At 51.6% G+C, this 19,284-nt stretch overlaps 4 protein-coding genes across 10 annotated transcripts in view; 2 read left to right on the plus strand and 2 right to left on the minus strand.

The window, feature by feature from the left end:
• Nucleotides 1-2,438: 2,438 nt before the first annotated feature.
• On the plus strand, nt 2,439-8,850 carry SLC37A4 (solute carrier family 37 member 4). Of its 5 annotated transcripts, none has more exons than XM_039229374.1 (10): nt 2,439-2,479; nt 3,664-4,006; nt 4,856-5,088; nt 5,401-5,644; nt 6,153-6,311; nt 6,554-6,639; nt 7,154-7,267; nt 7,472-7,537; nt 7,851-7,989; nt 8,121-8,850. In XM_039229374.1, exons 2-10 carry the CDS (start codon nt 3,859-3,861, stop codon nt 8,285-8,287), a joined length of 1,356 nt encoding a protein of 451 aa, XP_039085305.1. In that variant the 5' UTR covers nt 2,439-2,479; nt 3,664-3,858; the 3' UTR covers nt 8,288-8,850. The 5 variants fall into 5 exon arrangements, with proteins under 5 accessions (XP_039085305.1, XP_039085306.1, XP_039085307.1 ...); XM_039229375.1 differs by lacking the exon at nt 2,439-2,479 and adding an exon at nt 3,333-3,396; XM_039229376.1 differs by lacking the exon at nt 2,439-2,479 and having other exon boundaries at nt 3,418-4,006; nt 8,121-8,291; nt 8,430-8,850.
• Nucleotides 8,851-9,468: 618 nt separating this feature from the next.
• Nucleotides 9,469-12,469, minus strand: TRAPPC4 (trafficking protein particle complex 4). Its single transcript, XM_039229311.1, has 5 exons — nt 12,229-12,469; nt 11,891-12,065; nt 10,816-10,919; nt 10,101-10,227; nt 9,469-9,813 (listed from the first exon to the last, which is right to left on the minus strand). Exons 1-5 carry the CDS (start codon nt 12,401-12,403, stop codon nt 9,735-9,737), a joined length of 660 nt encoding a protein of 219 aa, XP_039085242.1. The 5' UTR covers nt 12,404-12,469; the 3' UTR covers nt 9,469-9,734.
• Nucleotides 12,470-12,782: 313 nt separating this feature from the next.
• The window catches only part of RPS25 (ribosomal protein S25), a 26,363-nt gene continuing 19,861 nt past the window's right edge, over nt 12,783-19,284 (plus strand). For 2 of the 3 annotated variants that reach the window (XM_039229313.1, XM_039229314.1), the window contains exons 1-4: nt 12,783-12,893; nt 13,129-13,224; nt 13,787-13,970; nt 15,196-15,294. In XM_039229313.1, coding sequence (XP_039085244.1) covers nt 12,891-12,893; nt 13,129-13,224; nt 13,787-13,970; nt 15,196-15,290 — 378 coding nt within the window. In that variant the 5' untranslated portion in view covers nt 12,783-12,890 and the 3' untranslated portion in view covers nt 15,291-15,294. Of the gene's footprint in view, nt 12,894-13,128; nt 13,225-13,786; nt 13,971-15,195; nt 15,306-19,284 lie in introns of those variants that run through there. The other variant, XM_039229312.1, reaches the window with a different exon arrangement.
• The window catches only part of CENATAC (centrosomal AT-AC splicing factor), a 7,585-nt gene continuing 3,678 nt past the window's right edge, over nt 15,378-19,284 (minus strand). The window contains exons 4-11 of the mRNA XM_039229309.1: nt 18,454-18,520; nt 18,320-18,382; nt 17,937-18,001; nt 17,678-17,783; nt 16,710-16,740; nt 15,903-15,992; nt 15,699-15,831; nt 15,378-15,608 (exon numbers count right to left, since the gene is read on the minus strand). Coding sequence (XP_039085240.1) covers nt 15,536-15,608; nt 15,699-15,831; nt 15,903-15,992; nt 16,710-16,740; nt 17,678-17,783; nt 17,937-18,001; nt 18,320-18,382; nt 18,454-18,520 — 628 coding nt within the window. The 3' untranslated portion in view covers nt 15,378-15,535. The remainder of the gene's footprint in view (nt 15,609-15,698; nt 15,832-15,902; nt 15,993-16,709; nt 16,741-17,677; nt 17,784-17,936; nt 18,002-18,319; nt 18,383-18,453; nt 18,521-19,284) is intronic.

The raw sequence follows: 19,284 nt of genomic DNA on the forward strand, positions 1-19,284 counted from the left end.
TTTTGAATAATCTCTGTACCCAACGTGGGGCTTGAACTTACAACCTGAGGTCAAGAGTTGGATGCTCTACTGACTGAGCCAGCCAGGCACCCTCTTCCGTTTATTAAAAAAAATTTTTTTTAATGTTTATTTATTTTTGAGAGAGTGTGAGCGTGGGAGGGGCAGAGAGAGAGGGAGACACAGAATCCGAAGCAAGTTCCAGGCTCTGAGCTGTCAGCACAGAGCCCGATGCGGGGTTTGAACTCATGAACCATGAGATCATGACCTGAGCCGAAGTTGGACACTCAACAGACTGAACCACCCAGGCACCCCCTCTTCCACCCATTTTTATTTCGATTATTTGTTTTGTGGTGCTCAGTTGAAGTTCCTCATATATTTTGGATACTAACACTTTATTGGATGTGTCATTTGCAAATATCTTCTCCCATTGAGTAGGTTATCTTTTAGTTTTGTTGGGGATCCTTCACTTCATCAGGGTGCTCAGTTAGCTTGGAGTTCTTCAGCAGGTTCTTCTTTCACTGTGAATCACTTTCAGAGTCATCTAGACTTTCAGAATCATTATCATCATCACCATCTGCAGCCATATTACCTTCTGCGTTATGATCCTCCTACCTCACTGAAGCCAAGTCTACAGTCTCCTCATTATCTTCCTGATAGTTTACTATCCACACTTTGCTGATATTAAGACTCCCGGTTCTTCATTAATTTTATCTTCTCCTAAATCGGCTGTCTCCCAATTGCTAGATCCAAGATTGTCATCTGGGAGGCTGAATGCTTCACCTCTCTGCTCACGGGAATCCCTGGCTGCATTCATTGTTTTGGGTACCCAGATGGGAAGTGAAGGGAAATACAAAACCCACCCATGATTCTCATCAGAATCCAGTCATGGGGCACCTGGGTGGTACAGTCGGTTGTGCATCTGACTTTGGCTCAGGTCATGATCTCACAGCTTTGGCTCAAGCCATGATCTCACAGTTTGTGAGTTCGAGCCTCGTGTTGGGGTCTGTGCTGAAAGCTCAGAGCCTGGAGCCTATTTCAGATTCTGTGTCAACCTCTATCTCTGCCCCTCCCCCACTTGTTCTCTGTCTCTCTGGGTCTCTCAAAAAATGAATAAATGTTAAAAAAATAATAAAATAAAATCTTTCATGAGGCATTCTGGAGTGGCGCTGGTGGCTGATTGCACTTTTCTCCTCCCTTCCTTGATCACCTTCCTAATCTAAAAGATCTTTGCTGTCAACTTTGGACCACTTAGAATTCTTTCAGCAAATATCCAGTAGTCTCTTTGAAAGCAATTATCTAACTTTTCTAAGCTCTTATATAAATTTTCTATTGAGGGGCTCCTAGCTGGCTCAGCTGGTGGAGTATATGACTCTTGATCTTGGGGTTGTGAGTTCGAGCTCCACTTAGAGAATACTTAGAAAAATAGAATCTTTATTATTATTATTTTTTTTATTTTTTTATATTTTTATTTATTTCTAGGAGAGAGAGAGAGAGAGACAGCGTGAGCAGGGGAGGGTCAGAGAGAGAGGGAGTCACAGACTCTGAAATAGGCTCCAGGCTCTGAGCTGGCAGTCAGCACAGAGCCCGATGCGGGGCCCGAACCCACGAACCGCGAGATCATGACCTAAGCGAAAGTCGGATGCTTAACCGACTAAGCCACCCAGGAGCCCCTAGAATCTTAAAAAAAGTAATAATAAATCTTCTTTTGAGTCCTCACATGAACCTATGAGGTTGGTAAGAAACTGGGGCTCATAGAAATTATTACCCAAGGTCACATTGTCAAAATGTAGTGGGTCTAGGATTAGAATTTGAGGTTTACTCCTGCCCATGTACTTTATTATTTAACGTTTATTTATTTTTGAGAGCAAGACAGAGACAGAGTGTGAGTTGGAGGAAGGGGACAGAGAGAGACACACACTCAGAATCCAAAGCTGGCTCCAGGCTCCAAGCTATCAGCACATAGCCTGATGTGGGGCTTGAACTTGTGAACTGTGAGATCATGACCTAAGCTGAAGTCTGACGCCCAACCAGCTGAGCCACCCAGGCGCCTCCAGCCACGTACTTTAAACACTCCATTTTGTCTTAACTTCGTCCCTAACAGTCTGATTACAAATTAAATGTTCCTACTGTGCTTATTGAAGACTGGCTTAATTTCTTACAGAAAAGACTGTGCTCTCTACAAGACCTTTTCCAGACTCTGAACAACGCGGGAACAGTGATTGGTAGCGGGAGGCACTCACTAAAAACTGGTATGTCGAATGCCATCAGTTAAAGAAGGGACCTACGCGTCCAGCCCCTAAGGGGCGCTGTTCTCACCCAAGGACAGAGTACTACCGGAAGGATTTGGACTACACCCTTGCGGGTGGACTTGGCTCTCAGCCAGCCAAGCGCAGGCGGAGGCCCCGCCCCGAGCGCGCGCGCCTGCGCACACCGTCCCACCTCTGGTCTCTGTCCTATTCCGGCTCCCGCTTGCGTTCAGGTAGCGAGACGAATGCGGGGGAGGGGCGCCGGCAGAAGGCGGGGCTGGAGGGGGCGTCTCGGGTCTCGTGGCTCCTTTGTTAGAGCCCCAGCAAAGGTTGCCCTAACTTCCGATACCAAGCGGAGGCGTTCCTGCCGCTGCCCCTTCAGGGATGGGGGCACTTCCTGGGTCTGGGGGCCTCCGAGGCACTGCTCGGGACCAGCACGTACCTGCTTCTTTCTGTCGCACCAGTCCGGCTTCTCTGCACCTCTCCGGCTGCCAGGCCGGTGGCCTCGCAGCCCGGGTCGGGTGTCCTAGGTGGCTCGAGGACACGGGGCTGGGCAGGTGCCGAGAGCCTGCGCCTGGCCCTGTCCTGCTGGGCTGAGCCACTAGGCGCCCCGGGCGAGGAACCTCCGGGAGACTATAAGCGGTCGCCTGCTCCGCGCGCGCCTACGCCTTCTGCTCCAGTTGCCTTCCTAATCGAAAGGAAAGGCCGGGGGCGTCTCGCGGGGGCCCTGGGACGCTAGCCGGCTCGGCAGTGCCGCCTGAAGCCCGAGGGTGGACCTTCCCGCCCACGGGTCGTGCTGTCACCCTGCAGCCCCCAGCCAGCCAGAGGGCACCCTACACTGGCGTCACAGGGTAAAGGGACCAGAGGCAGCTGGGTGACCACGACCGCAGGCATTTATAGGGGCTTTCAGTGCAACAACGGGACCTGCGCTGGGAAGTTCCCCTCGCTTCCGATTCTGCAACTATCCGTAAACAGCTACACCCCGATGTGTGCAAGGCATTGGCAGTTACAGGGCTTGAGTCCGCCCCGGGACGACTTGGAAGTGGGGTTGCTGGGGGTGTGTGCGCGCGCACGCACCGCGTGCAGAAACTAACCGAGCACCTAGTGCAGTGTCTGGAAGCCAGTAAACCTCGGCTGAATGAATGAGAAGGTAGGTGGCTGAGGGAGCAGGGCTAGAGAGCGCGGCTCTGCTTTATCCCACCCCTGCCTCCCCTGGGCTCCCGCAGACAAAAGTAATTAGGTTGAGCTTTTAATCACAGCTGGTTTCACAGGCAGGCGGACAAGGAAGAGCAGAGCGGAGAAAGGCAGAAATTCTAGGGACACAGTGTGATGGTTCACAGGCAGTGCCTCCCTCTGGGACCCCCTCCAGCCCCCACAGACTTCTCCGTCAGTAATCTGTTTTTCTTGTCTCCCTCAGGACACTGGGTTCCCTACCAGCCGCCCCAGGCTTAATGATTGTCCAGAAGGTGGCTATAAAGGGAGCCTGGGAGGCTGGGTGGAGGAGGGAACAGAAAAAGCCTAACTCAGCAGATCTGGTGACTGAGAGAGCCACAGGCAGGAGCTGTCGTCGGAAGCGCTGTGTCCCGGCCAGCGGGGCCTGCTCCCTTCCACCATGGCCGCCCAAGGCTACGGCTATTACCGCACCGTGATCTTCTCAGCCATGTTTGGAGGCTACAGCCTGTACTACTTCAACCGCAAGACCTTCTCCTTTGTCATGCCGTCGTTGGTGGAGGAGATCCCTCTAGACAAGGATGACTTGGGTGAGCCCTGGAAGGGCAGGGGGGTGAGCCCCGGGACACAGGACCAGTAGCACAAGTCGGCGTTGGTGGCAGTGTCGTGCGTAAAGGCACGTAGCGTGTGTGGAGCGTCTGCAGAGCGGAGGATAGGGAGAGTCTCACGCCGAAAACCTCACACGCCTGGCTGTGGGCAGAGCACTCAGAGTGTGGTCCATGCGTGTCTGAGGAGGGCTGCCCATTTGATGGGTCTGTGTGTGCCCGTGACCCACATGCGCCCCTGGAGGCGTGGCTTATTCTGAGTGTGTTTAGGGGGCTTCTGGGCAGTTTCCACACCGTGTGGGTGAGACCACAGGGTGCACGCTGGCCACTGACATCGTAAGCAGTGGGACGGGGGGACTTGGCACAGAAGCTTCATGTGGCCCCCTCCGTGCTACGTTTCAGGCGGAATAAGGTCCTTGACTCCAGTTCTAAGCTCTTTGTGTCATGTTCAGAGGTGGGGCGACAGAACAGGAGCCCCGGGGCAGCACCAGGGTGAGGGAAATGTAATCAGGCACGTGCAAATAAATCCTGGGGTGGGGGCTGCCCCGTCCTTCCCTTCTTGCCCCCTGACAGCTGCAGCTGGAACTCTCTAGGAGGTTGAAAAGTCAAGGGTCAGCGTGGGGCTAGTGCTGGCGGTGAGGAGTAGCGGGGCCCCCGCTGAGCGCGTGCTAGGATTCCAGCACAGGCTCATCCCGGTCCCCTCGGAAGGAAGCTCGCTCACCCTGCCAGGCGCCTCTACACACCTGACCCCATGTCTTCCTCCATCCCTCCTGTGCCCTTGCCCCTGGCCCCTAACCCCCCAGGTGTGCTGCCTCCCGCCCCCCTCCCCCGCAGGGCTCATCACCAGCAGCCAGTCGGCAGCCTATGCCATCAGCAAGTTTGTGAGCGGGGTGCTGTCTGACCAGATGAGTGCCCGCTGGCTCTTCTCTTCTGGGCTGCTCCTGGTCGGCCTGGTCAACGTAGTCTTCTCCTGGAGCTCCGCGGTCCCTGTCTTTGCTGCTCTGTGGTTCCTCAATGGCCTGGCACAGGGGCTGGGCTGGCCTCCATGTGGGAAGATCCTGCGGAAGGTGAGTGTCTGCCGCGAGAAGCCTGTTGAGACTGGCCGAGGGGATCCCTGCGGAGCATGTGGGAGTCCCAGCGCCCCTATCGCAGAGCGGCTTCCTCGGGACTTCCAGTCCAGCTCCTGTTGCTTGTCAAGATATTTTAGGAGCTAAACGTGGTGGGATCAGGTGGCAGATGAGGGAATTGGCCCTGCCAAGTAGAAGCGCCCTCTTTCTCGTCCCTGTAACGTGAGCTTCTAGGTCTGCCCCTGCCCCACCTGCCCCTCACCGTCAGCGTGTTTAACGTGGGCACCTGCTCTGAACCCTCCGCCCCCGCAGTGGTTTGAGCCATCTCAGTTTGGCACCTGGTGGGCCATTCTGTCAACCAGCATGAACCTGGCCGGAGGGCTGGGTCCCATCCTGGCGACCGTCCTCGCCCAGAGCTACAGCTGGCGCAGCACGCTGGCCCTGTCGGGGGCGCTCTGTGTAGCTGTCTCCGTCCTCTGCCTCCTGCTCATCCACAACGAACCTGCTGACGTTGGGCTCCGGAACCTGGACCCCACCCCCTCCAAGGGCAAGAAGGGTGAGCGCGCACCCAAGCCAAATCGTTGGGACACCTTCATTCCCCATTCATTTGGCAGACTTTCACCTAGGACTGGCTGTATGCCTGGCCCTGGGCAAGCCCATGGAGGGATGGGGAGGGACGGTGGGGGCGAGTTGGTGGGGAGTAAATAAAACTCCGTTCCAAGAGACACGTAGGTACCAGACAAGCGGCAGAGCCAACGAACGCTGTGTGACTCCTGTCATGTCCCGATCCTTCCTCGTGGCAGAGCCAGACTTCCCTGCCCTGGACGGCGTCCTGAGCTTAAGTGGCTTGGGTGCCTTCCTCCGTGGGTCCCGGCCCCTGTTTCATTTGCTGAGGCCTGCAGTGGAGGGGACAGGGCAGAGCAGTGGCTGAAGGGGCGGCTTCCCGCTGATCCCTGGCTGTGTGGATGGACTCTGGCCCTGCAGGTGGTTAATGAGTGGTGGGGGCTCAGTCGGGGCAGAGCGGCAAGAGCGGGGCCTCAGGCCTGGCCTCCTCCTGCCCCCAGGCTCCCTGAAGGAGGAGAGTACCCTACAGGAGTTGCTGCTGTCCCCCTACCTGTGGGTGCTCTCCACGGGCTACCTTGTGGTATTTGGAGTCAAGACCTGCTGTACTGACTGGGGCCAGTTCTTCCTTATCCAGGAGAAAGGACAGTCCGTCCTCGTGGGTAAGAGGAGTGTCGGGACGTGGGTGGACCGAGGCAGCAGGCGTCCGCGACGGGGATGGGAAGTTCAGGCCCAGCTTCTCTGTCCCTTCCTTCTTTCCCCGAGCCTGGGCACTACTCAGACAGCTGCAGCCGGTCACCCTTGGGGACCCTGTACCTCTCTGGGCTTCAGCCAATCCGGGGCGACCCCAGTGTGTAACACCCACCCTTCCTTTCCCTCTTCTCACCACAACTCCCTACTCCAGGTAGCTCCTACATGAGTGCCCTGGAGGTTGGCGGCCTCGTAGGCAGCATCGCAGCTGGCTACCTGTCAGACCGGGCCATGGCAAAGGTGAGTGGGCAGATGGGACAGGAAGCAGGAGGGTCCCTTTAAATCTTCCTAGCATGACTAGGACTGGCACCAGAGGGACGGGAGCCCCGGGGCACGGGCAGGCTGGCATAGGCCGGGTTAGGTGGGGGGGAGGTTGGAATGACTTCAGGGTACTGTTACCTGCTGGGGGGTGAAGGTAAGGAAGGGGCTTTAAGTGATGTCACGGGGAGCTAGAATGTCTCTCAGCCTGGCAGCGGGCTTCTCCGCAGTCCCAGGAAAACCGGGGTTGAGGAGGAAGCAGGTGCAGCTTGCCAGCACACGTCCCGACCCTGCCCCACGGTGGAGGAAGGGATGTTGTGGAGTCTGGCCTCAGGACACCACGAGCAGGCCCTGGGGCCTCCCAGAGCTGCCTGGGGCCAAGAGCTGTGGTGGGATTGCCAAAGACCTGTCAGCAGAGGCCCTGCTGTGCCAGAGTCCTGGGGCAGAGGTTCTCTGCTGCTTTGAGGCCCTGACATTGCCGGGACTGTATCCACAGGCAGGGCTCTCCATCTATGGGAACCCTCGCCATGGCCTGTTGCTGTTCATGATGGCTGGCATGACCGTGTCCATGTACCTCTTCCGGGTCACCGTGACCAGCGACTCCCCCAAGGTAAATAAGGAGGGCCTGGCTGCAGCAGGCACAGGATGGGAAAGCAAGGCCTGCGGACTCTCAGGCTCCCTCTCCCTGGCTCCACACTGCCCTGGCCTTTCTCTGCCTCGGATTTCCCTTTCCAGTTCTGTCTCACCTCTCTGCACTTTGGTGCCCCTCCTGGACTCGGGGCCTGGTTTTCTTTTCTTCTCTGTGCTCCTCTAGGATGTTGCTTTCTGGACTCCAGCTCTTCACCCTCTCGCTGAGCTCACAGGCTTTACGGAGCATGAGGTGCCTTATCTCTGGTCTTCTTCCTGGTCTGCCTTGCCCCCAGCCAGTCGAGCTAGCCCGAGTTCTGAGAAGAGACCGCGTCTAACCTGGAGGGATGGCTTCTGTACCTCCTTCACTACCCGCACAGGCCCTCGGGTTGGCTCAGTGGGGCACCCACTCCTCTAGTTCTGCCCTGTCCATTATGTCAGGAAGTGGGCTGGGGGAGGTCACTTCCTGTCTCCTTACTACAGTTCTTTGTTCTCTCCTCTAACAGAGGTAGACAGGTAGGTAGGCTTTCTCAAACTCTGAATGCCACCCTGCACTGCCTTTGTAGCTCTGGATCCTGGTGTTGGGAGCTGTGTTTGGTTTCTCTTCCTACGGTCCCATTGCCTTGTTCGGAGTTATAGCCAACGAGAGTGCTCCTCCCAACTTGTGCGGCACCTCCCACGCCATTGTGGGGCTCATGGCCAACGGTAAGCCGTGCTCTGTGGAGTCTCCACCTCACCCCCACTTGTGCCTCACACGTAGGCCAGCTAGAGGCTGAGGCAGGCCTAGCCGGCCCTCGCCTCACAAATGACCCAGCTCTTCCCCTCCTCCTTGGCAGTGGGCGGCTTTCTGGCCGGGCTGCCTTTCAGCACCATTGCCAAGCACTATAGCTGGAGCACAGCCTTCTGGGTGGCCGAAGTGATCTGTGCAGTCAGTACAGTCGCCTTCTTTCTGCTACGGAACATCCGCACCAAGATGGGTCGAGTGCCCAAGAAGGCTGAGTGAAGAGGTGCCTGTGCATCCTCTCCCACCTGTGGCCCTTCCCCTGCACGGGGCTGGAGAGGTGCGGGGCGGGGAGAAAGTGGGGCTGCTCCGGCTACCACAAAACCTAGGATTGCCTTTTTTTTGCTCCTTCTCCCTCGCCCAGGTGGCGCTGGACGTTATCAGTGGCTAATGTGGTCCCAGCTCCCCATCCTGTGGTCTATTTAAAAGGCAACTTTTGTTCTTGGACTCCATTAGCTCCTATTTCCTGCCTTCAAACAGGAAACCCCTACAGTGAGGGAGTCTCCTATACCCTTCTTCCTCTCCTGGGCCCCGCCCCGCCCCCACCCCATCTCATCCCATCCCCACGAGAGGGGAGGCTCCTCTGGCTCACCCTCCTGCAGGGCACCAATCGGCCATGATTTCTGCCCTGAGGCCTCCCAGCACAGGGTGACGGCTTGTGCCAATACCTCAGATTCCAGGCAGAGAGGAGGCTGTCATTCTCACCAGTACCCTGGGAAGTCGGAAGTCGGGCCTGGGTGGGAGGGAGACTTGATAAAGAGATTAAAACTAGATTTGATACTAAACGTGATCAATGAGCCATTCTTTCAAAAGGGGTATTACAGGCCAGAGACCGTTTTCTTTGGAAAATATTCTCTCGCTACCTGCTCTTTCCATCCCAAAAGGGACAGACTTCATTTCCTTGGGATGGGAGATCTGACGTATCTTTTTAGCTTATGTCTCCTTTGCCTTCAACTTAACACTGTATAATTCAGTGATCATTTTAGGGCCAAAGCTACTGGGTTTTAGGCAATAAAATAGTGGCTTATGATAGCGTGGTCAGAAAGCCTGGGTTCGAACTCATGCAGTTTGTAACTAGCTTTGAGACTCTGAGGCAGAGGGAGTCTGTACCTTGCTAAATCTATTGTCCATAATAGAATGTACCCCCTGAGATTAGGGTGAGGGTTAAGTTCGATAAAGCAGTAAAGGCTGGCTATAAACATTTGGTAAATATTTCACCATCACCCTAGAAGTCAGCAATTCTGGAACTAGACCCAAGGTCCTGATTCAAAGCCCCAAGTTCACTTATTTAATGAACACTTAGTTGTTTTCTATTAGAATATATCTCATCTCAGAATTCCCTTCTCCTTCCTGTCTCCCCACCAGAGCCTCCCCTCCCTCCAACCATCAATTAGGATAGCAGACACAGATCAAAGGAATGTTTATTTAGCATTTACGGACCTACTCCCTCCATAAATAAGTCTGTACAGAGTTGGGAAGTAGGCCCACGATAGACACGGGAGGGCAGAGAGCAGTATTAAGGCTCAAGGATCAGTACGTGTCATCAGGCTCCACACCCTCCCACTGTCAAGTGCACTAAGGAGGCTGTGGGGATCTCCAGCGGAGAGGATACAGGAGACTCCCTGCTGCAGGATCTCTCAAAATGTGGGGGATCCATTGCAGGCTCAGCCTATGACCCAGGTCCGAAAGTTCCAGCCTTTTCTGCCACCTCCAGGGCTAACTTCAGGTTCTGGTCAAACAGCTCACACCTAGGCCAGACCCAAGTGGCACATATGAGGACAAAGTGTTAGGTCTCAGACCCTTCCCCACTTTGGGGGCCGAGGTAGAGCCAGTGGAAGCTCTTTTCTTGAAAGATAGGAACCCCATGGGAAAGTCTTTGGGCTCTCAAAATAGCAAGAAAAGGCTAGTCACTCGTTTTATTTGAAAAAACAACTCTTCTTACATTTTTGAAAAACGGCTGTGGGGGAAAGAACGAAGAGAGGGGCAAGGACGCTTGGACCAGCATGGTGGGGGTGGGGGGGGCCGGACTACCTACCTGATAGGCATTTCCAGGGAGTAGAATGGATTCTTGAGGGCAAAGTCTGAGTAAATCTCATATATCTTTCGGAGAAGAGAATCTATTCCAGCTTGCCTGGGATCTGCCAGCACCACAAACTTGATCCCTGAAGGAGGGCCAGGAATGGTTACCAAAGAGTAAAGCAAATAACCTCATCCTGTGTGTATAGCATTTTCTTAAGCCCATTTCTAATTTTACCTATTGCTCTGTAAAGCAGGAAAGCCAAGACGGTGGATCTAGACCAATGCGGTGACATGACTTTATCACATCACCCAACTGACTGAGACCAGGCTTTGCTTTCTAGCTCTGTCACTTAATTCCTAGTCTTGTGGTCTCTCCACAGGCAGTTTTCAATTATCCCCATTAAGGGAGTGAGGGAATGACACGATCCAAAGGTCATTTCCATTTGGCATTCAGGTTTCATTTTGAAACACACCTACCAAAACGTGTGCAACACTAAGGTGAGTTTTATCTGCACACAAGATAACCATGGCCAAGCGTGCTGGGTGGTGTGGACAAAACTGGCATCAGATTAAATATTGGCTTTGGAGCCACAAAACAAACAGACGTGTCTGTGCAATTGTCCCAGGAACAGATAACGACCACCCCCTTGCTTGCCAAAGTTGTCTTTGGTCAGTCCCTTCCCCCAAACTGCCCCTACTTGCATCCCTTTGGCCTATGTGGAGACGCATACCTGTTAAAGTCTGGAAACAGTGCAGTTTGAACGTGTCGGTCTCCAGCATCTCAATGCCTGAGCTCCCCTGTTCTGGAGACAGCTGGGAACCGATTGCGAACAGCCTATTTGCAAAGGAGGTAAGGTTGGGAATGCACCCCACTGTTTTAAGGGAGGGGTGCTGCTCAAACTTTTCCACTGAAGGAACCCTAGCTGCTGAGGTGTTCACATTACACCGTGAGAGGTCAAAAGAGGCAGTGTGACAGTTTGTGAGTTCGAGCCCCGCGTCGGGCTCTATGCTGACAGCTCAGAGCCTGGAGCCTGCTTTGGATTCTGTGTCTCCCTCTCTCTGCCCTCCCTCCCTTGGTTGGGCTGGTTCTCAAACATTAAAGAAAAAATGGGGGTGAATTGCCTAGCAGCAGCACCAAAATTTCTTTAAAATTCATTTGAACTCTGCATGCAGTTACGCTCTGCCGTAAAACATTTTATGTTGAAAGCTTTGGGTGAAATTAACACCAGGAGTATGTGCGAGGATTACTCACTCCCCTGACTATGATTATCCAGCATATCTCTTACTTTAGTTGAGAGCAGGAAAAGGTCTTGAAGATCATTAGTTCAGCTACCTTACTTTAAAGACTTAGAAACTAAAGCTGAAGGAAGCTGACTTATGCAAGATAACACCACTGCCAGTATTATCTAAAGCCTAGACCTACTGGACTAGTTCTTTTTCTTTTCATAACACAAGAACTGATGACTTAAAAGGAAGCACAAAGGGGTGCCTGGGTGGCTCAGTTGGTTGAGCCTCTGGCTCTTGGTTTCCACTCAGGTCACCATTTCCTGGTTCCTGGGTTCGAGCCCTGCATCAGCTCAGTGCTGATACTGCACAGCCTGCTTGGAATTCACTCTCTCCCTCTCTGCTCCTCCCCTGCTTGCGCGTGCTCCCTCTCTAATAAATAAACTTCAAACTTCAAAAAAAAAAAAGGCAAAGAAAGATAGGCACTGCTGCTCAGGAGACTTCTCACAGAACCACACTAATCAAGCTATCCTAAGGGCCAAGTGCAGGCCAAAAGGCACTAGAAAGTGTTGGGAGACTTACGAGTGGAACATGGAGGCCAGCATGAGCTTCTCATTGGAGGTGAGGCGGGGTCGGCCGAACCGGATGGACACCGGGTAATTAGCAGGGTTGCCCAGGTACTCCAGCACCTCTTTCCCATCGGCCGTGTACTTGCCGTTCACGTCTACGCCGTTGATGGCCAGCACTGCGTGGCCCACTGTAGAGGTGAAGCTAAGGGTCAACGAAGCCCTAGCGTGGGGATTCTGCCGAAGGAACCAGCGACCCGGCCTCACTCCCTCTCCCCCCACCAGCCTGCACAGCAAAGACACTAGCCCACTCCGCAGCACCGGGCCCGCCCCTCGGACGCAAGCCTAGCCCACCCCGGATGCCGTCGCGCTGGCCGAAGGCAACCAGCACGCGCTCGTCGTGCAGCTTGAGCAGCAGATCAAGAGGGTAACTGAAAGTTTTCTCAGCCTCGGCCCGTGGCGCGTAGCTGTCCAACTGGTAGATGAGGCCGCCAGCTTTGTTCACCACGTACACACTAAAAATCGCCATTGCGGCCGCTGTCCCTCAGAAGCGGGGATTTGGCTTCTTCCAGAGGCCCCGCCCCGGAACCGCAGTCGCGGGGCCCGCCCCTCGTCCCCGCCCTCTCCCCCAATCTCCGCAAAGCCGGCGCCTGCGCACTTGTAGCACCACACTTAAGATCGCTGGGGTAGTTGCGGAGGCTGGCAGATTGTTTTCTCTTTTTTATCAGTTTCCAGGGCTAGGGCATAGCAACGTGTGACTGCCTCACAACTGGCGGCAAAATTCCAAAACGCCGCGGGCAGTGTTCGGGGTGCGCGGCGGTGGAACGACAGTCACCCTCCCTGCGTCCGCTGGGCGAGGGGGCTGGGCCCACGACCTTCCGCCGCGGGTTCCGCCCCTTGCCCCGGAAGCGCTTGCTGAGGGTGGAGGTTTCTGGGCCCGTGCGTGAGCGGCGCTTCCTTTTTGTCCGACATCTTAGCGAGGTTGCAGGGGTGGCCGCTGCTCTCTGAGCTTAGCTATGGTGAGCTCTCCCGGGTGGGAAGCTGGTGCGGCGCTGAGAGCCGGGCAGCGCTGGGACGGCGTGGAGGCGGCACCGGACACAGGGCCCCAGATCCACTGGCTGCTGCTTTGGGCGGGCGGGGGGATTGCTTCTCCCATGTGCTCAGGTAGTGGGGTTTGGGCGGGGTGGGGGCGCAGTGGCAGAGGGAAAGTGGGGCTGTCTTGTAATTTTGCTGCGTTCCCCCTTTTTCGCACAGCCGCCCAAGGACGATAAGAAGAAGAAAGATGCCGGGAAATCGGCCAAAAAAGACAAAGATCCAGTGAATAAATCTGGAGGCAAGGCCAAAAAGAAGGTAGGAGTGGAGTTCTCCCCAAGAGTGAGGGAGAGCAGGGATGCTGGGCCCATGTCGCTGTAGTGATAAATGACGTGTCTGGTACATGGCTTTTAGGGTTGTGGCGTTTAGAGTCCGATGACTAGAGTTCTGCTCTCACCATTGTGTGTTTGGAAGAATGGGGTGATACGTGCTACTTAACTGTGAATACAGCGTTCTGATGCTCAGCACATGGTGTTCTTCTAATTGGTTTCACGGAGCTCAGCCTATATCTGAAACTCGTGTAGATGTGTTCGGGTTTTTTTTTTTTTTTTTCCTTTTTAATCTAACTTTTTTTTGGATGCTGTAAACGTAAACGGCAGTAGGGTTCTTTTTCCTTGGTATTCTAGTTTCAAGTTACTTGAATCTTAGTTTGCAGAGTTTCTGTAAACTCTGAATTTCATAGATTGCTGCAGGGGCAGAACAGACACCCTTGCAGTATAATCCCACCGCCACGGAAAAGTTCTGTGACACAGGTTGTCTGGGGAGGGAAAGAGCAGTTTCTTCCAGAAACACTGACTCTCTTTTTTCTTTTGGTGAGCAGAAGTGGTCCAAAGGCAAAGTTCGGGACAAGCTCAATAACCTGGTCTTGTTTGACAAAGCAACATACGACAAACTCTGTAAGGAAGTTCCCAATTATAAGCTTATAACTCCAGCTGTTGTTTCTGAGAGACTGAAGATTCGAGGTTCCCTGGCCAGGGCAGCGCTTCAGGAGCTCCTTAGTAAAGGTGAGAGGAGAGTGTTGTACTGGTTTGCTTTTGCATGTAAAACTGGCCTGACCGTGTTAGCCGTCTTTAGTGTGTTTTACTGGAATTTATTAAAATGGGCACAGGCTAACCAGTGACTGGAATATTGTAACATGTTACCTGTAGGGTAGACCTCAAAGTATGTTCTTGGCCATTTTGGTGAAGCACAGGGATCTCTTGTGTTCGCAGGTGAATAGATCCACTTTGAGTTACAGAATAGGGGGCATTGGTGGCTCAGTTGGTGAAACATCCAACACTTAATTTCTGCACAGGTCGTGATCTCCTAGTTTATTGGATGCTTTGGGATTCTCTCCCTCATTCTCCTCTGCTCACACTTTCTTGGTCTCTCTCAAAATATATATATTTTTTAGTGTTACAAAAATAACCCAATTGTTTTGAAATATGGTTACTAAAATATTAAAAGCTTTGATGGTAAAGCAGTTTTTCTGTGTTTTTTTTTTTTAATGTGTATTCATTTTTTGAGAGAGACAGACAGAGCATGAGCAGGGGAGGGGCAGAGAAAGGAGACACAGAATCCAAAGCAGGCTCCAGGTTCTGAACTGTTAGCACAGAGCCTGATGCGGGGCTCGAATCCACAAACTACGAGATCATTACCTAAACTGAAGTCAGATGACTGAGTCACCCAGGTGCCTCTACTTCTGTATTTTAAAAATCGAGTGGTGGGGCGCCTGGGTGGCTTAGTCGGTTAAGCGTCCGACTTTCGCTTAGGTCATGATCTCGCGGTTCATGGGTTCGAGCCCCGCGTCGGGCTCTGTGCTGACTGCCAGCTCAGAGCCTGGAGCCTGTTTCGGAGTCTGTCACTCCCTCTCTCTCTGACCCTCCCCTGCTCACGCTGTCTCTCTCTCTCTCCTAGAAATAAATAAAAACAAAAAAAAAAAATTTTTTTTTAAAAAAAAATCGAGTGGTGGGTCTAATTATAATTTCACTTTAATAGGAATGTACATATGTTAAGCCTCTGGAATGTCTAATTTTTAAGTTCTAATAAGGTACAATAAGGGTAACCGTCCCAAGAGCAGATAGTGGTCCCTCATTTAGAAAGAATAAATCAAATTAGATTATCACCAAGACATGTAGGCATGCTTGCTTTTGTTATTAAACTGTCAGGCTCAAATTCAGTATTTGTCATGTCTATGAAGCATTTATTTGATAGGACTTTATGAAAACCTTATCTCTATTTTCTCTCTAGGACTTATTAAACTGGTTTCAAAGCACAGAGCCCAAGTAATTTACACCAGAAACACCAAGGGTGGAGATGCCCCAGCTGCCGGTGAAGATGCATGAACAGGTAGGCAAGAACCCTGGGGCTCATGGTGTAGAAAGTACAGATCCTCCTTATACATAAGGCTTTATCATTGTGATTCTTTTTATTTTTTTGCAGATCCCACCAACTGTACATTTTGGAAAATAAAACTTTATTAAATCAAATAAGTGGGTGTGTCTTTTTCCTAAGAAGATCAGTTACGGAGGATAAGAGCAGGTATGGGTTTGCTGACTTGGCTTTGTGCATCGTGGTGTTTGGAAAAATATCAGGAAACTTTTGGCTTTTTTTCTTTATGTGACTGTTTGTTTCTCGCTGCAGCTTCCGTTTTGAATTGATGTCTGAAAGGAAATGTAGGGTTAACAGGATGAAGGCTGAGATCTCTCCAAAGGGGTAGTGAGTGGGTTGGGGTCCTGGCACTGGACCCATACCTAGATTGCCAGCGGCGTCCATTATTCCAGACGCGGCCAAAAGAGGGCAGCCAACCTACACTGGTGCTGGAGTTGTGATCAAAGTTGGCCCCAACTCTGTCTGGAGGGAGTTTCTTCAATTTCTGTTTTTCTTCTACAAAAAAGTAAACAGTTTTGAGTAGGAAAACTTAACCCACTCTCCCATACTGGAATCTGTTTACTTACTTTCTTTAAGAAATTCTTCATGGGAGGGCCCTATTTGTTGGTTTCCAGAGCTGTGTTCCTCCTCTTGAACCATCCAGGGAGGGATAGCACCTGGAAGAGACCCGTTAAGCAGAAATTAAGGCACTCTTAAGTTTCAGGCTTGTTGTGAAACTGCCCTAGGTAAAAGCTCTTAACTAATTGACAATCAGAAATGTTTAAAACAAAAACCCAGGAATTCTGGACCTTGGGAAGTGGGGGCTCCAGACTAATTTAAAGCAACATACCTTCCATGTGATAGGATGTGCTCATATTTAAAACCTTTGTTGAGGCATAGTTGACATAGCTGCACACACTGGAAGTGTACAATTTGAAAATAAAACCCTTAAAAATATTCCCTGTCCCTCCCCATAAGCCTGTTCCCAGCCCCAGGGGACCATGGATTTGCTTCTGTTACTCTAGTTTGTAAGTATGTGCCTGTTTTTGGTTGGTCTGGCTTCTAACAGTTTTGAGATTTATCTATGCTGCACTTACCAACAGTTTTTTCTCGTTGAGCACCCCTTTGTTGTTTTTGTTGAGAGTTTATGTATTCAGGATAAGACTCCATCAGATCATACTTAAAAAATTTTTTTAAATTTATTTTGAGATAATGTGAATAAATCCCAAGTAGGTTCTGCGTGGTCTGCAGAGCCCAACAAGGGGCTCAAACTCACAAAATGAGAGTATGACCTGAGCTTAACTGAGCCACCCAAGGGCCCCAGGTAGTACTTAATCAACTTTATTTAAAAAATGGGTCTCTTACCGTCTGAGAAAGACTGCCTTAGGCCTTACCTGAGTGGATGTTACCAATTCCTGGTGCGTCCTGTAGTAAGAAATGGGGGGTGAGGGAGGAATCACAGTTGAGAACCAGGGCAGGATACCCCCTAGCTAGAGAAAGGACAAATCATAGGAGGTGGGTGGAAGCACTGCAAGTGCTAGTTCTGTGCCCTGGTTTGATGTTAAATCCTAAGAGCACAAATAACTGAAAAACAATCTTGTCCTCAAGAGACTTCTGGGCCTCCATAATGAAGATGTCCAAAAATAGAGTGCCTGCTAGATGCAGGTAAGCAAAAAACACTATCCTTACAGGGCATATGCATCATGGGGGAAGAGAAGAAAGCATAAATTACACATTATTTTGGCAGCTTTTTACATGGTACTATGTACATTTATAGCAGGCAACCTGTTCAGATAAGCATTCCATGAAAAGGTAACATTTGAACTAGGCTGAGGGAAGGTAAACCTGCTATTTAAGGCAGTGATAACTACATGGGCAAAAATAGGAAGCACGATACGGGTGTAGTATACAATATAAGATAGGTGAAGCAGTGACTCTGGGACAGGAGTGCAGGGGAAATAGAAACTTCCAGAAAGAAATTGGAGGCCATCGATTTATAGTCAGATGGTTAAAATAAGATCCCTGACAGGATGTAGATGAAAGAGGAAATAACTCATCCACAGTTAGTAGAAATAATAGGAATGGTAGCAGTTAGTAGCTTCAGGTGCCTGTGGGAGATTTATAAATGTCCTACATTGGGAATTGGGGGTTCCACAGAGGAGATTTGGCATTGGCACTCCTCAGTGGCATTGGGGGCAAAGGTGTGAAGAGATTACTGGAGGGTGAGGAAATGGGTCTGAGAACATACTATGGAACGGCAAAGAAGAGAAGGTCAGAATGGTGAAGTATAAAATGCTGGACAGATGGGTGTCCTCGGACCTGAGGGGGAACTGGCCCTTCCTGGCTGCCTTATCCATTGTACCTGATGGCCAATGAATGTCAAAGGTTGTCCTGTTTCCATCCAGTCAAGCTCTGGGGCTGGTTGCAGGTCCAAGTAAGAGGGTTGCTGTGAGGTGGAGGCCGCTTGACTGAAACAGACAGACAGGAGCCAGGCTGGCAGATGAGGTCCTTGAGCCATGAGGATGGCACAGATGAACTTTGTTCCCACTTCCCGGCCAGAAAGTCACAGAATGCTCACAAGGAGGTCAGACTCGCGACAAGAGATTCCTTAACAATTTTACCTGTTGGTTCCTTTCCAGCTTCCAAGTGCTGAAGAGCCTTCTTCTGGGTCTGGCACTGCCTGAGGCTGAGTTTGATTCAGGAAAAATAAATGTGTCTAGGACACGTAGCAGGCTGTCTAGGCCATGCTCCCACCCTCCAGAAGGAAAGTAGCATATGGAGGGTACTGTCCTTGCAGACTTCACTCTCCCTCCCCGCTCCCTCCCCACACTGCCCCCTGACAAGGCCTGCCCCCTGGCGGACAGTTAAGGGAATTCAAGCTGAGCAGATGAAGCATGGAGTCCCTGAGTTCTCTTAGAAGAGCTGGTAGGTGAAATGCTGGACCTGGGAGAACCAGGGTCAAATGGATTTGGATACTGCTCTGGCTCCTCCGAGGGAAACCAACCTCTAAGACAGACCGAACCAGCTCCTGCCGGCTGTGCTCCACCTCACGGATCTGAGCTGCCATCTGCGGGAGAGAGGCTGCTTAGCTAGGTGCAAGGTCACGGGGTTGGGTCCTCCAGAGGCCTTTTAACTCACCTCTTTGATCACTTCATCCTCTTTTTCCTCATAGGAATCTAAACCTTTCACCATGGATTTCTTGAATCTAAAAAGAAAAAGGGCAAGTCAGCCAAGAACCCCAGTCCCTAGGGGTGCCTGGGTGGCTTAGTCGGTTAAGCGTCCGACTTTTGCTTAGGTCATGATCTCGCGGTTCGTGGGTTCAAGCCCCGCGTCGGGCTCTGTGCTGACTGCCAGTTCAGAGCCTGGAGCCTGTTTCGGAGTCTGTGACTCCCTCTCTCTCTGACCCTCCCCTGCTCACACTCTCTCTCTCTCTCTCCTAGAAATAAATAAAAATTAAAAAAATAAAAAAAAAAAAGACCCCCAGTCCCTAACAGTTAGGAGAAGATCCTCAGATCATTTTTCTTTAAATTTTGGATAATCTCAATCAGAAAAAACAAAACAACGAACACCCATGTACCCTTCACCCAGATTCACCGTTAACATTTTGCCATACTGGCTCCACTTCTCTTCTATACAAACACTTCTTTTTTGCCAAATCAAAAATTGGCTTTAGAACATCATGAGACTTAACTGAAAACTTCAGCATGCACCTAAGAACAGAGAGAGTCTAGGATCCCGTGAAACAAAATCAGTGATCCGGGCAGCTGGGGACTCAGTCAGGTAAACGTGTGACTCTTGGTTTCAGCTCAGGTCATGATCTCATGGTTTTGAGATCGAGCCCTGCACTGGGCTCCGTGCTGAACATGGAGCCTGCTTGGGATTCTCTCCCTCTCTGCCTCCCCCCAACCCCCAACGTGTGCATGTGCACTCAAACTTTTTTTTTTTAAAAATCAATGATCCGGGGCGCCT

The sequence above is a fragment of the Hyaena hyaena genome, unplaced genomic scaffold (genome assembly GCF_003009895.1).
Source record: "Hyaena hyaena isolate Hyena2069 unplaced genomic scaffold, ASM300989v1 scaffold_37, whole genome shotgun sequence".
Taxonomy (NCBI): domain Eukaryota; kingdom Metazoa; phylum Chordata; class Mammalia; order Carnivora; family Hyaenidae; genus Hyaena; species Hyaena hyaena.